Consider the following 15376-nt stretch of genomic DNA (forward strand, 5'->3'; position numbering starts at 1 on the left):
TACTAACCATTATCAAAGTCAATGTACTTCGAGATCTTGTGCCAGGTGCGGTAGTAGAAATGGCGAACTTGTTCTTTGTTCTTCACCATGCTTGCTGGTTTGCCTTTCTTTTTGTACTTCAGGGCAATGTTGTTCTGGATAGCCTCAAAGTCCTTCCCATGCTGAAGAAAAAATAAAACAAACTGAAATACTCAAAATCAAGCCTATCTCTTCTCACAAGACAACTCAATAAACACGAGGGATTTTGGGGTTCTTTGTGGGAAATCACATTTGAATGGTCATAACCAAAATTTTTGCATATTAGAACTCAACAGGGTGAGGGTGACATTGGTTTCTTTTATGTAAAATGTACAATAGATGTCAAAGAAATTACTTTGCAGTTTCTTAAAAAGAACTCTTTCAAAGTAAAAAATAAAAGTTGCAAGCAGACTTTTAAAAACGATGTTACTCATAACTGCTCTGGGTAGCAGAATTGAAAATACTGACTCTGTCATTTTGCTTTCTTTAATTTCCCCTGCATTCCTTCCCCTCTTCCTTCTACCTCCATTTCTGTCCACGGAAGATGAAAAAAACTATTATATTTGACAGTTCATTTTATTTACAGTAAATTTCATGTTCAGGTTATTAGTGGTACAAAATTTGAATTTCAAATAATGAAGGAAAAGGTTTTTTTTTAAAAAACAATAAAAATACTTTCTTATAGAAAATACATTGTTACAGTTTAAGTTACTGTAGAAGCTTATTCTCAGCATAAAAATAGGACTGGGACACCTAGGTGTCCCTTTAAAACTACCTAATATATATAAAATCCTTGGAGACTAAAAAAGGAAAAGGTAAATTTTACATACATTAACAATGAACTCCTGCTATCACAAAATTTTTGAAGAATTCAAAAAAGGCTGGAGTTGATTTACATATGATTACAGAGTATGAAAATCTCTTTTGAAAGGTAATGACAGAAAATAAATGACTAGAAGTGTGAGACCAACCTAACTGAACCCCAAATCCATCCTGTAGTGGATTTTTGAACTTCTTCCTGAGTAATCAAAAATAAATGTTTCCTTTGAACAATGGAGGGACTTGAATTTTACACAATTCCCACCAATAATGCTGCAAGTCAGAGGAATTGGAAAAGAAAAAAGACTATAGTATAGTATAATATAGTATATTCCCAAAATATACACATGAAACATGCTTACCACTAAGAAAGAGAAACGCACACATCTAAAGAACCCCCCACACCACTGAAGGACTTGACATTACTTTTGTTTCCATCTTTACTATGTATTTCTATAACAGAAGTCCTCTTAAAATAATCATAATCACAGGACATTCCGGAAAATATTGTATATATCATGTGAGATAAAAGGTAAGATGATCTAATTTTTCCATGTCTCCCGTCCAAGTACTGACCTGGTTCAAATCTGCTTGTGGTCAAAGACTAAACCCAGTATCTGAGACTCTTACTAAATGGAACCTATTTTCTTATTTGATAATATTACAGCATGATTGTATTCTTTTTCAAAGTTGAGATGGGGCACTATTTTTTTCTCACTTGAAATAATATACATTAATTTTCCAATTATGCTTCTACTATAAACATCTATGAATAAAACTGCATTATTATTATTATTATTACAGAAGTGATTTTCACTTTAGATGGTAACACATTCATTACTGAATTATGACAACCAAGATATTCTTGCAGAAGGTATTTTTTGCATTTTTAAATTTCCTTGAAGAGCTCATTGGCAGGGAGGTACATTCTTGTCCATTTCATTTCTATTTTTATTATGATACCCATCCTTAAAGCTAACAGAATCTGAGGCTGGGGATATGACATTCAGATCTATCTCCCCTTATGCATTTCCTGGGTATTCAGAAAAAAAAAAGCTTGAAACTTCTGAAAGGTGGCTTTGATGCACAGGTGTTTTATAGCCAATTGGATAGACACATATTCATAGATATATATATATATGTATCTGCGCGTGTAATATATGCATAAGGGGGTGCTCCTGCAAATCCCAATTTAATCAACCTTCTTAGGAACATCCAGATACCAAAGGAAGACACATAAGCTGTCTTTTTTCTTTACACATACCTCATACAGTCCCTCAAAGAAAGTATTTTTGTCCTCCGTGCTCCATGATTCCCACTGCCGTCTGACCTTCTTCCCTTCCTCCTTCTCTCCAGTCGAGGAGCCCAGGTTTCTTGCTGCTGACTTGGAATTTGCAGCAGGAGTGCTGGGAGGAATTCCTGGTGTGCTACCAGATGTAGTCCCTCCATTATCTGCTGCTGCAAAAAAACCAAGACTAGAGCGAATATTAAACCAACAAGAGGATTCATGGATAAAGATAGGGAGGGATTCAGAATTTTCCCCTTCTTTGCCAGCTTCATTTAAAGCATGTTTTTTCAAGGTATGTCACCTGAAATACAATAGTCAAATAACAAGTTTTTTAAAAGACATGAAATCTCAATCAGCAAAAAACGAGGGGAAGGTTTCATTGGATCAGTTCTCTATTTCCAGGAATAAGAAAGATATGCAGGAACTTACTGAAGTGACCTCTAAAAGACAACAGAAATCACTAAAAGACATACATCACACTCTCCAATACCTATATACTTGTGCATTCTGCAATTACCCATTCGCAGCTGAAGGGAATTTCTGTACAATGCTGAACACTGATATGACCAATAAAGCAAACCAACAACCATGAGAAAATATATGTCATTTCATATGCTTATCTTTGGTCTTGATCCTATGGGCTCCCTAATATCTGTGTTATTGAATGGATTCAAAGATCAGGCCATAAGCATGTCTACTTTACACCACCACATCATTCAGTGGATCTGCATTCTCAAAAATCCTACCCTCAAGATAAAAAACAACATCTCTAACATTCAGGCATTCAAGGATAATTCAAGGTATCATAAAGATGGCAAGTCCCAACTGTTTCTCCTTCCCCCGCTTCCATCCTAGTGTGGCTTTTGGAAAAAGGCACAGAAGCATAACCTTGACTGTACCTCTGTCACTTTGTCAGCCCACCAAAAGAACACGGATCAGAAAAATAATGTGAAGTTCAGAAATAGCAGAATTTGGATAATAAAGCCTGATGGAACTAAGAGAATTTGCTGGTTTTGAAAGCAGGGGAGAAGGAAGATTAAGAAGTACTGAAGAAGATGGAAGAATGGGGAGAAAAAACTGCAGGAAATAAAATAAAGGCAGAAAGCTACGTATAATGCAGTAAGATTCCATTTTTCACCACTTACTTCAGAACAAACCATTACTCTTTTGAAGACATTTTAGTCATAAAAACATTATCAAAGTGTAAATCTGTGACTTATTCAGAAGAAAAATATCAAACCAAACATCATGATAGCTTTGAAATCATAAAAGATTATCAGAAGGTTAACGCAGAAATCTGAGAGATCCCACAAAAAATGCACTTTGTTTTTCCATGAAAAAGTAACTATGCTCAGTAACTTATATTTCCAAAATACATTCTCTTCAATTTCGCTATTACGTATTATTTAAGATTTGACTGCTCTTATCAAGGCAGGATTGTATTTTATAAAATAAACATTTTTTAATATTAAACATTTTTAATTATAAAACATCCTTATTACCATTACCAATTGTCCAGTTACTGGCCTTTTTGTGCTATTTTGCAATTTTGCAAGACCTGTTCTTTATTTTATGACAAACTGGTTTGCCTTAGCTTACTTACTTACAAATCCAGCCTGTGAAATACAGTAATCTCAGCCAGCTTCCCAGACTTATGTACATCAACGCAGTTCTCTTTTTTTATGCTTAGGTTTAAAATGGTCAGTTACCTTTTAAAATTCAATTATTTGAAGCAGTTTGTTTACCTGACAAAGTCAGTGTTAAAAAAACAAACAAAAAAACCCCCAGCCCCCCCAAATTATTCTTCAATCAAGACTTGGGATATCCAGAACCAATCCTAATATTACCAAAGAAGAGTATCAGAAAAACCAACTGCTAAGGGCTTACTATGCTTTAGAGATTTAAGACTTGCATGTAACTCTTAACCCTAACTACTCAGTTGTGATTTTGAAAGTGGTTCCTTGGGATGATAAAATCATAGTGTTCCAAATCCTGAAAAAGCTGTTTGTTCAAGTAACAAAAAACATTTGAAACAAAATCTAGAAGAGAGTTTGTAAGACATACAAATTTCCATTTTTTTTTTGGTGTGCAATAAATATTTACTTGGTATGAAATATGATATAGTGACAGTTTTAAGGTTAATGTTTCTTTTATTTCCAGGAATTGCTATTTGATCCTTTCAAAGAAAATTGTTGTCACCACAGGGAAACACATGCAAAGAAGGATGGATGAAAAAGAGTCAAGTAACTAGAAGCAAAAAAAATTCAACTAAGAACAACTTTTCAAACAAACAACTTATCCATTTCCGGAGCCTTCACTGGCCATTTATAAAGTGTCTGAAAGCTAAGCAATTTTAACTCAGAAACTGTGAAGGTAAGTCCTTAAAAGAACTAAATCATTAGAAAAGGTTAAGGAAGTTGAATAGCTGGCTGAGAAGAAAAAAAGCATTTTTAAGACCCAGAATCACTTATTTATTCTGCAAGTGAACACATGTGATCAGAATATCGGAATTTGCATATGATAAAAAACTAACCCTAGAAATACACATCTTAATGTTTAAAATCGCTGAACACCAAGAAAGGGGAATTCAAATATACCAGTCTTCAGTCTCAATCTACCATCTCTCTTGCTGCTACCGGCTCCCAATGTGAAATACTTTGTTTATAGCAAGATGGTTATAGAACTGTATACCAAAGAATTATTCTTCTGATCACACACCTCTAACTTTCTGAGAACACATTTGGAGGAACTATCGATTAAAAAAAAAAAATCATCTGTGTATGTAGAAGTATAGACCTAAAGTCAGTTGCCAGGTACAGGTTTTATCACAAATTTTCTAAAGATTATACAGCATACATGGTACATGTAAAGCTTTCATGACTAAAAAGTGCAAGAAGCAAATATATCATGAAGCCTCCAATTTCTAAAAAAATTCAAGTTCAGTAGATTTCTTCTAAGTTGCACGTAAAAGGCAAAATGAACAGAATAATTCTATCGAGGCTCCTCTCCTCAGGACATGCTAGGGGCTCCACTGATTCAATTTCTACAAAGGATACATAGTTCGAAATCGCTCTTCTGTTCCTTTAGATATTCTATTCTATTCCTCTAGATATTCTGTTCTATTCTATTCTATACTCTCTGAATGACAAACTGTAGTCCTTGGAAGTTCATCACAGCCTTTCTTGTTTTAAACACAAATAAATTACTATTCAGACAATTGTTTTGAGTCTAACATGTCAAGATTTCGAAAAGCTAATGTTCTGTCACCTCTGTAGAGATCTTACATGTCATTTAATTATTCTAGGAATTAAGGAGTTTGCTATATCATCCCTTTGCATAATCTCTCCTATTTACTATTGTGCACAGTGCAGATTACCAAAATCTACTCTAGAGTATACTGGATCTCAGGAAGGAGTACTGTTTATTCTAAAACATGGTATTATAAAGCAATTGAGGATAAAAGGCACTAGAAAAAGTGAAAGTAGTTATATATCATTAAGATTCACCCCACAAATTCATGGTTTCAGTCTTATTGTATAAAGTTCTTGCTATATACACAACAGCGAGCAACTTTGCCTCATCTCATTAATGACTGAAAATCATCATCATTAATTCTCAACAATGGATTATTTAAAACTTAAGCAATGCATTAAAACAAAAACGTCCACTTAGGTGAGCCAGACCACTGTTATTGAAGAATTGCTGGAGAGAGGAAGGGGACTTACTCTAAGAATCTGGTTAGGTGCCTGTTCTAAGTAAAATCGTCTATAAAAGGAGATCACTGCAGATGAGACAAAGACCAGATGGTCATTCTCACTCTGTCTACTGATCCTGCATTGCACAAATCACAAGACTGGACACCCCACATGGTTACAACTATGACAATCCCTTCCTTTCACTCCAGGATGCAATGGAGAAGTGGTTCCTGCACAGGAGATACAAAGCAGCAAGTTTGGAAGCTAAGTTCTCAGCATTTTCACTCTGTTTTCACTCCACAGTTTGTAAAGACATCAGGTTTCTGTACTTCATAATTGCCTAGAACTTCTAACAAAATCATAGACCAAAGTATCAATGTTTCAGAAGAAACTTACTGACTCCGTTAATCTAGTGTTCTCTACCCATATGCCCACTAGCATTAGAGTTTCAGATATATGCGACAGGAATGGCATCATCTCATACTAGACTTTCATCATTCCCTTCTGCACTATCATAAGAAGCTGTCTTTGTAGTTCTAAGCAAAATATAAAACCTTGCAAAAAATATATAAAGGGGTTTAAAGACTGAAGTTTAAAAATCTGGCATGAAAATGACAAACAATGAAACACTGCACATATCAGATAATTGAGTCACTGATAATATCAGTGTCTCATCATGACTACAGTCATGACAAGTTTTTCCTTCCAGGCTCAAGGTAGTACCTTAAGTGTTTGCTCTTCATATCTTAAGTATTTCACATACACAGGAGCTGCAATTCAACACAGTTCATCTCCACTGCACCCATCTATCTCAACATGCAGATCATTTCTCTTATTGGCATTCTACAGGCTTAGTTTGCAAAATGTCAACTGGAAGTGGAACATCCATCAGGGAGCACCCATATAAAAGGCATGATACTTTCACCAATCCTTGTATACAGCATGGCCAAATTCAGAGCATAAAACACTCAACTCCCTCTCCAAAGCACAGCTAGCGAATGCCAACTTGTAAGATGTCAGAAAGTTTCCTTTGGAACATTCATTCTTTTTTTCGGATTCTATAGGAGCCAACAACAAGGTTAAACTACACAATTTCATCTTCAAAAGTGTTTCTTAGTAAAGACTGCCATTAAGGAGGCCATACCTGAACACACCTTCATGTGAGTATTTTATTCTCACACACCTCTATTAGTGCCTAGCAGTCTTCTGAAATACATGCCAAAACATTTATTGCTGACAGATTTGGGTAAGGTACTATGATCTACACTTTCCAGAAAGCTTCCAAACACACTCTGCTATTCTCATGGCAGAGCATTACCCAGTGAGCATTTACTTCTTGATTTTAATGAAAAAGCAATCAAAGACAAATGTCTAAACTTTCTTCTTGATCACTTGGCAAATAAACCCCATTTTTTAGGCATATATCTTTTCAATGGCCAGATACCACACCACATACTTCAGTGAAGAAATGAATCAGCTGATCCCCTAGAATGCATGGGCTTTGGGAATTTAGTGAGGCCATTTGGTGTGTGAAAGGACAACCCAAAAAAGGTGCAATCTGGATCCGATTTGCTTTCCTCTCCAAGAATTCTAGCTGAGAAGAAGAAACTATTAAAGCAGCAACATCTGAGCTAACCCAATACAGTTGTAAAATGTGTACCATCTTAAATAAAAATGGTGCACTATAAATTTAGTCATTCCCCCAACTCCAGTAAATCAATATTCTCTTGCTCTTCCATCAGAGAAACTCCTTAAAAAGAAGGATGCATTAGAAGCAGCTATATTAGGCATACAGCTAAAAATTTGGGTGTGTTTCTGATATACAACATTGCTTAAGTAGTTCAGCACTGGAGAAAAAGAATATGGGACACAAGGGATCAGACTGGGAAATATTTTATGTTTATGACAAGAAATGAAGAAACAGTTCAGTATTCACACACAAAATCTGTAACTTAATTAATATTTATCCTATGCCAGTCAACATTAAAGGTGCAGTGATTAAAATTCTATCTGTGCAACCCTGCTTAATACTTTAAGTGAAGTATTTTAAAACACTAACATGTATCACTGCTCAGAAAAAGTGTGTGGTTCCCTCTAAGCCATATGATTGTGCAGCCATGTGCCTTGCAGACAAGCACCTTTCCAAGTTCAGTACCTACTGCACATGGCACAAGAAACAAATCTTCCTCTTGTGGTGGGCCTGATGTGAAAGATAATGCAGAGTTCTGGTCCCCAGCCATTTTCAAAGGGAGGGAGGGAGAGCCTGGATAAATGGGAGGACAAAGAATGAATGAAAGCATGTCAGGCTGGGAGGGAAGAAATAATAACTGTAAATGAGATGGGCAGAATTAAAGAGAATATTAGGACACAGGACAGTGCTAGTAGTTTGTAATCAGTCTTTCATTCCCTAGAGAAATAATGTTGGAGGAATGACATTTCACATCAAGTTTACAATACATTCTGCAACATCCAAATTTAGGAAGATGAGATAAAATAATTTTCATAGCTTAAGTGCAATCAGATATCTTGGGATACATGTCCTCTTCATAGGAGAACAGAGTCAGTAGTTAATCTAATTCACATACTACAGGACATGCAACTTTAATGGGTTGAAACAAACTGTGGTCTGCTTTCTAGTGAGCGCCAAAAGATGGAACATTTTAATTCAATTAATGTTTTCAGCTGAGTAACTTTTTTTTTTCCTTGAATAAGAACTACTTATTACTGCAAAACAAATCCAAATATTTTTTTGGGACCATTTTGCACATTTTGTGAATAAATCTAAAGCAATGACATGAAAGACATGCTTCAAGCTTCAGCTAATCACGATAGATTTACTATTTCCTCCTTACTTCATTCTCCATTTGGAAAAAGGGTAAAAACATGGAAATGAAAATGTCCTACTTTAATTCAGACTAGATCTACAGAACGCAATTGCAAGTACTCTGCATTTTGTTTTATCATTATGGTCAGAACGTAACACATACATACTCCCCTCGCTCATTTTTTCATGGAAAAAAGCCCCCAAACACACCTGAAAAACCTGTGCTGAGCAATGGTGTAGCATATTTGTATATGAGAAGTAAACTCTCAGAAGTCCCTCTTCTTCAGCAACCTCCCTCTATCTTGGTCTGCTTCCTCCCTCTCAAGAAAACTTCATGCTTTTGAACTCTAATACTTAACTGCCTCCACCCTGCTATTCCTTCAGGTTTCTCCTTTGATTTTGTGCAAGTTACTGTAAGACTTACGTTCAGTATTGGTACTTCAAAAGCTGTGCATTATTTGAGGTATAGAATACAAATTTGGAAATATGATAAAAAGATGATAAATACTTGAAAATATGATACTAGGTATTCTTAAATATATGCATAGATTTAGGTATTTGTGCAGCAAATTAAATAAACCTTTCACCAATTCAAACAGACAAGATTTTGGAAGGGAAATAGTTTTCACACATTATCTTACTGTGCTGATTTTTTACATCATTTTTGCCCTAAACTCAAAACGTAACTGAGCGCACAAAAGGGAAGAGCCAGAATCCGAAAATCCAAATAAAGATAGCTTCATGGTAATCTGAAAATTAAGAACATGTATATTCATTCTGCTAGGCAGAATTTGAGAATTATTATTCAAAGTCTTCCATGAACTATATATAGTAAGGTAAAGGAAAAAAGTTAACAGCTGCTGAGTGGCCCAACTCTTCCTACCATTTACAGTGAAGTTTACTTTATCAATAATTTGTTTGCTACAATGAAGTGCCCTAAAAGCACCAATGACAAAAATAAAGAAATCTGTAATAGACAGAAAAAAAGACTGTTTCCAAATCTCTTTCAAAGACATAATTAGGACCAACCAATGCTTGTTGAGTGACTACAATTTGAAAAAAATTAAGTTATATAATCATACTCTTTAATAATATCCATCCTGATCCTCTTTCCAATGAGATTTCACTTTAGAATATGCAGATCCTCAAAGCAGGACTATTTCTTCAAGAATATTTTAAGGTTTACATAGCATTATTGAAAGATCATCACACTAACAAGTTTCTGGTACGGACCAAGTATAAGCATGGTCTAGACACTCCTGTTGGCCAACGTTAACATTACCTTTGCAGTTATCACCTTAACTGTGACATGCAAAATGGAAAAGCCCTGCATTTTCAGAGCTGATCCAAAAGACTGTAAATGCAATTGAGCTTTTTATTATTTTCATACTTACAGGGGTGAGCTGGAAAGTTAGCGGGAAAGTGAGTACAATGAGTTTAGTCCCACCTTCATTAGTAACCTTCATCATTCAATTAGCTCCTTATTGGAAGCCAACTCTGTGTGATACTTCCCTTGGAATGCAAGTTCCCAAGAACTGTAATCACAAGACATTTCTAAGGGAGAATTCAAACAAGTCTGGAAAATGTCTCAGTATGTATATCTGAGTGTAAAAGAACTCCAAATAGAATGGATCCTACTCCATGGCTCTGTTCTCCAAGAACTGAGAGTTACAGTCTCCACCATGTCAGAGAAATTGGCTCCGACACATTCACTTCAAAACTAGCCAGGCAGAGTTGTGGCTGGTCTTACAATTCAAAAAGTGAAAGTATAATCATAATTCTACCACTCACTGTCATTCTCAATGATTTAAGAATTTTCCCCAAACCAGACAACATAGTCAGGTACAGAGATTTTACACACTATTTATCTATGACTGACTACTGAAATAATAAATTCTGTTCTGTATACAATTTTATTTTGATTATTTCTGAAACTGAACTACAAAATAAATGAAATTTACTTTTCAATTTAGTATCAATACACCTCATTAAAACTAATCTGCTGCTCTAAAATTGGAAATACATGTTTACTTACAAATATGCAAACATGAATACACACATGCACAAAGATACCAACATGTATTTGTTCACATGTGTACACACTTTCAAAGCAATGGAATATTTTCAAACGCATATATTCTACATGTCAATCATGGATCACATGTATTCCAAAGAAACCTCTCCTCACATTTAATACTATTTACAATTCTTGAAATCATTATCTGCAGCTAAATACTCCTGGGTATTTCATCTGTTTATTTGGTTTAATGCAACTGGGAGAAAATTATATAGACCTTTCAGTTCTACCTTTCAACATTACACATAGAAGATTTTCACTTAAAACAAAAAGTTTAAGAGAATAAACAGGATTTACTAAGGCAGTAAAAATATTTTAGTCAATTACAGAAACTATCTGTCAAAAAATGTATTTCAAGAATTTTTTGATTATATGGCAATATCTAAAATATCTCAGTTTCAAAGGACTGCCTTCTGACTGTAACACTAAGCAACTACAATTCTTAATAAAGTTTACCTAATGTCCAGCATGTGCAGATCACTGTAATGGAGAGAAGTGAGGTAATCTCCAGTATACATTGATACAATGTGGAGTTTTATTTAGTTTCTGACAGGAAATAGCAAAGTTTGCTCTTATAAGTGTTGAAAAATCTAAAAGTTTTGTTTTCCTCAAAATTTAATACAAAATAATGCTTCAGTATTTTTGCACAAGGGATCCAAAACTAGATTCAAGCACAGCTCAACTACCGTGCCAGGTGTCAACCAGTAACTGCAGAGCACACACAATAGTACCAAGACAGTCAGCTATCCTTGCTGCCTTCTAGCTACTGAAGAAAGGAACAGCCTTGAAAAATCAAATTCTTATCTACAATGCTAAAGTTAAAAAAAAAAAAATTATACATGTATATGTATGTAGGTGCATATATACACATATATATGTATATATAACAACCTTAATTCAAAAATCTCAAATTACATGTAAAAGCCCTAACTCTTCTGAAACACTGATGTAGTACTGGGGACTCATAAAACCTTAGACAACAAATATTTCAATATGGGCACTTCACAGCTGTTTCCAAAACAGTTCTTTTGCTAAAATGGTCACAGAAATAAATGAGGGGAAGATCAGTTTTTTAAGTTTTTTTTTTTTAACTAGTACTCAACAAATATTTTGTTATTACCCAGTGATAGAATTCTGAGTGCAGCCACCTGATTACACAGCTTGCTAGAGTCTAATTTCCTAACCAAAACACAGAAATTTCCTAAAACTCAAGATAGATGGAACGCAGGAATTAAAGGTTCCCTTCAGTAACGAAGGGAGATTCCCCCCCTGCCCATATACATCCCCAAACCCCATTTCTGCAAGTATAAACATGAGAGTGGGCAGCAGAGAAGCTGAAGCCTTGGGACACAAAGAAGATTTCAGCTACTGCGAGAAACAAGCCCCAAAACACCTTCCCAAACAGCAAACAAAAGATGGCATCTACAGAACAAGAATGACAACCCCTAAAAATACAGGTGACTCCCCCCATTACCCCCCGAGCCTGTGTGTCCGAAGGGTGACAAAATACAGTACCTTTGCCTTTTGCAGTAGTGCTGCTGCTGTTGCCAACTGAAGAGGATGCCTGAGAATCCTTCTTTAACCTCTTGCTCTGAGGTCTGACACTGGACCTGAGAAAATGATGCTGGTCCTGGCTGTGGGACGGCTGGAGGGAGGAAGGGGCCTGCGATAAATTGGGGTTCGACGAGGGGTTGTTGTTAGTGTTGTTGTTAATAATCTTCTCTTCTTTCTTTGTGCTGCTGCTGCCTGGAGCTGCCTCTCCTCCTCCTCCTGCCCCTTCTTCTTCCAGGGACTCCTCATCTCCTCCTGCTCTCTTGCCCAGCTTTTTCACCCCTTCCTCCCCGCTGCTCTCTCCCAGTTTCACTGTCATCCTGTTGGGGAGGAGAGAAAGAAAAGAAGGGGACACAAAGTCAAGCCACGGACCCCCCCAGACAGGGAGAAAAATCCCTGGGCTGAGAGGGGAGAAGTTTAGCTGCAGAAATTCCTCTCAACATGGCCGCCGTTGTTTGTTACTAAATCCCCTTTCGTTTGCTGTCCCGACCCAACAACCTGTGCCGAGAGGTGGGAGGGGGAAAGCCCCACAGGAAACCCCCCAAACCAGCCTAAAAGGGAGCCAGGCTCCCCCGGCAGCCCTCTGGCACCTTCCTGGAGCAATTAGGGGCGCCTTTGGGAGAGAAATTGCCAAGCCAAACTCAGGCGTTTGGAAGCGCTCGACAGACACACAGAGAGAAAAACCAGCCACCAAAGCCCCGGCGGAGCAGGGCAGCGCGGAGCGGGGCCGGGGCCCCGCAAAGTGCCTCGCCCCCACCCCATCCTACCCATTGTGCTGCTCCTCAGGCCCAGGGGGGCTCTTCTTTCTCCTCACCATGGAGCCGAGGTGATCCGACCTGCTGAGGGGGGGAAATTCATATTCCTAGATGCAGCAGCAGCAGCAGCTTCTCCTCCTCTCTCTGTGTGTGTGTCTCTCTCTGGGGCTGGGACTGGCCAAGGCTACAAAGATTTCCAACTCCCCCCCCTCCACCCCCACCCCCTCCAAACGGCCCGGCACCTTTCGGCTTCTCCCCAAACGGCAACTCCGCTCCCCGGGAAGGTGCCCGACCAGCAAGTGCACAAGGCGCCCCAAAAGCTTCGCCGCCTTTGCAAAGAAGCATCGCGTTGGAGGCTGATCGCCTGTCAACGTCTGCGTTTAAAAACCGACGAACACCAGGAGATGATTTGGCTTTCCAAAGCCACGAACTTCTTGCTTGCTACGTCAGCAACTTCCAGCATTCTTTAAAATTAATGCATCCCCCCCCTTTTTTTTATTTTAAAGCCCACAAACTCCACAGACATTTGCAGCAGCTTTTCCCCCCCTCACCTCAATGCAGAGTGTGCAACTCCAAGAGCCACTTGGCCAAGTGCAAAAAGTTTTAAAGCATTATTTGCTAGAAGGCTACTTATGGACTTTCTGAAGTGCATCACAAAACACCTTAAATTCCAAGTTTGACATTTGGACCTGCTGCTGGGATGACCACTCACTCTGCCTCTAACTTGGGTTCACAAATCTGCTCAATATACTAAATTTTTTTAATACTCAGAACAAAATACCAGACACAGACAAAAAAACTTAAAGCATTAAATCATATCATCTGCTAAAGCCCAATAACAACTCCTTTTTTTAAGAGTATAAAAATATTACTGACACCACACCTCAAAGAAGCCAACTTCCAAGAAACCCTGCTACAGCAAAACAGAAAGAAGAATCGGTTGCAATGCCTTATCACCACAGCAGAAGCCACAGTCCAACTTTAATTAAGGGAAAAGATAAATACCAACAAGAGAAGGAAATTCTCAATATCACAACTAAAGCGACGGAATTACTATGGATAAGACAGACACCAAAACAATGTGTTTTAAAATAAACCAGACGCATCAGCATTACATGGTATGTAATTTTGTGCAATTATTATTGATGACTTATATTTCTATTATTAAAATTCTAATATAAAATATTATTAAAATCTAATGATTTTCAGCTAAACCACTGAATCTACCAATAGGGCACGTTCCATTCTTTGCAAATAGCCTAACAAACTGGTTTGAACTGTAGATCTCAATTCATATTAAAACTGGGTTAACTATTACCTGACAGATCACTAAGTACAAATACAAAAGGGTCCCCCACACACCTAAAAACACAACATTTTCAGTTGTTCTAAAGACAGAAATCTTTAAATTCTCTGACAATTTGTGCTCAAAAGCTTCAGTTAAGGAGAGCTTAAACCTCCTTGATTTCAATTTTAGTTTTATTACTACAAATTAAATGATGCATCTACTGGTATTCCCAGCAACCCTAGTAACAGAATAAAAAGACCTCTAGCCCAAAAGAGCATGTCTTCGTGGCAGTTACAAGGCTAGGGTAGCAAATCCCACTGTCTACCCCACTTCCCAACAGCTGGCTCCTTACCATGTCCTGACTAACCCCTCCAGCAGTGCTCTGCACCCAGTTTATCCGTCTCAGATGCTTTCTTCTTCCTCTTTCCCCTGACACCTGCTCTCTTCTTTCAAAAGGAGAATCTTGCCCACTTTATCGCTTTCGTCCTCCAGATCTTCATACTTCGTGGGCGTCCTTTCACTCTGCCTCTTAGAACCCCCCCACGCCTCTCGGAGGACACGCTTTCCATGCCTTCAAACTCCCCAGAGACCCAGGTGTTGCGTTATCCCGCTGATCGACGGCTCGACACGAGAGCTGGGACCGCAGCTGCCGGAGGGCCGAGCCGGCCCCGCCACGCGCGCCCCACGGGGGGCGAAGCGCCGCTCCTCCGCGCCGCTGGCCCCCTCCGCCCCACGCCACAGCCCGCCCTCAAAGAGACGCCATCCCCCGCCTGGGCTTTTACCTGCCGCATCAATGCCGCCTTGCAGCCTCCGCGCTCCAGCTCTCCCGGTGGTGGCTGCTTCGGATCTTCGGGCACCCGCGGCCCCAGGCACGCCCAGGTTGCACCCCAAACCCGCCAGCTCGGGAGGATGCCGATGCACCCCGAGAGCAGCCCGGCCCCAGCGGCCTCCAGCGGCCCTCCCAGCTTTGCTGGCGGCGGCAGCCCCGCTCCCCACCGGGGAGGCGAACTCTTCCCCAGGCTCCCCCGCGACCGCGGCCGCGGCCCCTGCCCCCCCGGCCC

General features: G+C 38.6%; 1 protein-coding gene across 8 annotated transcripts in view; it reads right to left on the minus strand.

Moving 5' to 3' along the window:
* The window catches only part of CRAMP1 (cramped chromatin regulator homolog 1), a 51796-nt gene extending 36420 nt beyond the window's left edge, over positions 1-15376 (minus strand). Inside the window, exons 1-5 of one of the 8 annotated variants that reach the window (XM_026071596.1) lie at positions 15098-15376; positions 13040-13111; positions 12237-12592; positions 2102-2295; positions 8-161 (exon numbers count right to left, since the gene is read on the minus strand). In XM_026071596.1, coding sequence (XP_025927381.1) covers positions 8-161; positions 2102-2295; positions 12237-12592; positions 13040-13089 — 754 coding nt within the window. In that variant the 5' untranslated portion in view covers positions 13090-13111; positions 15098-15376. The other 7 variants (XM_026071597.1, XM_026071601.1, XM_026071603.1 and 4 more) reach the window with 7 other exon arrangements.

Source organism: Apteryx rowi, unplaced genomic scaffold (genome assembly GCF_003343035.1).
Source record: "Apteryx rowi isolate R43461 unplaced genomic scaffold, aptRow1 scaffold_329, whole genome shotgun sequence".
NCBI classification, from domain to species: Eukaryota; Metazoa; Chordata; class Aves; order Apterygiformes; family Apterygidae; genus Apteryx; species Apteryx rowi.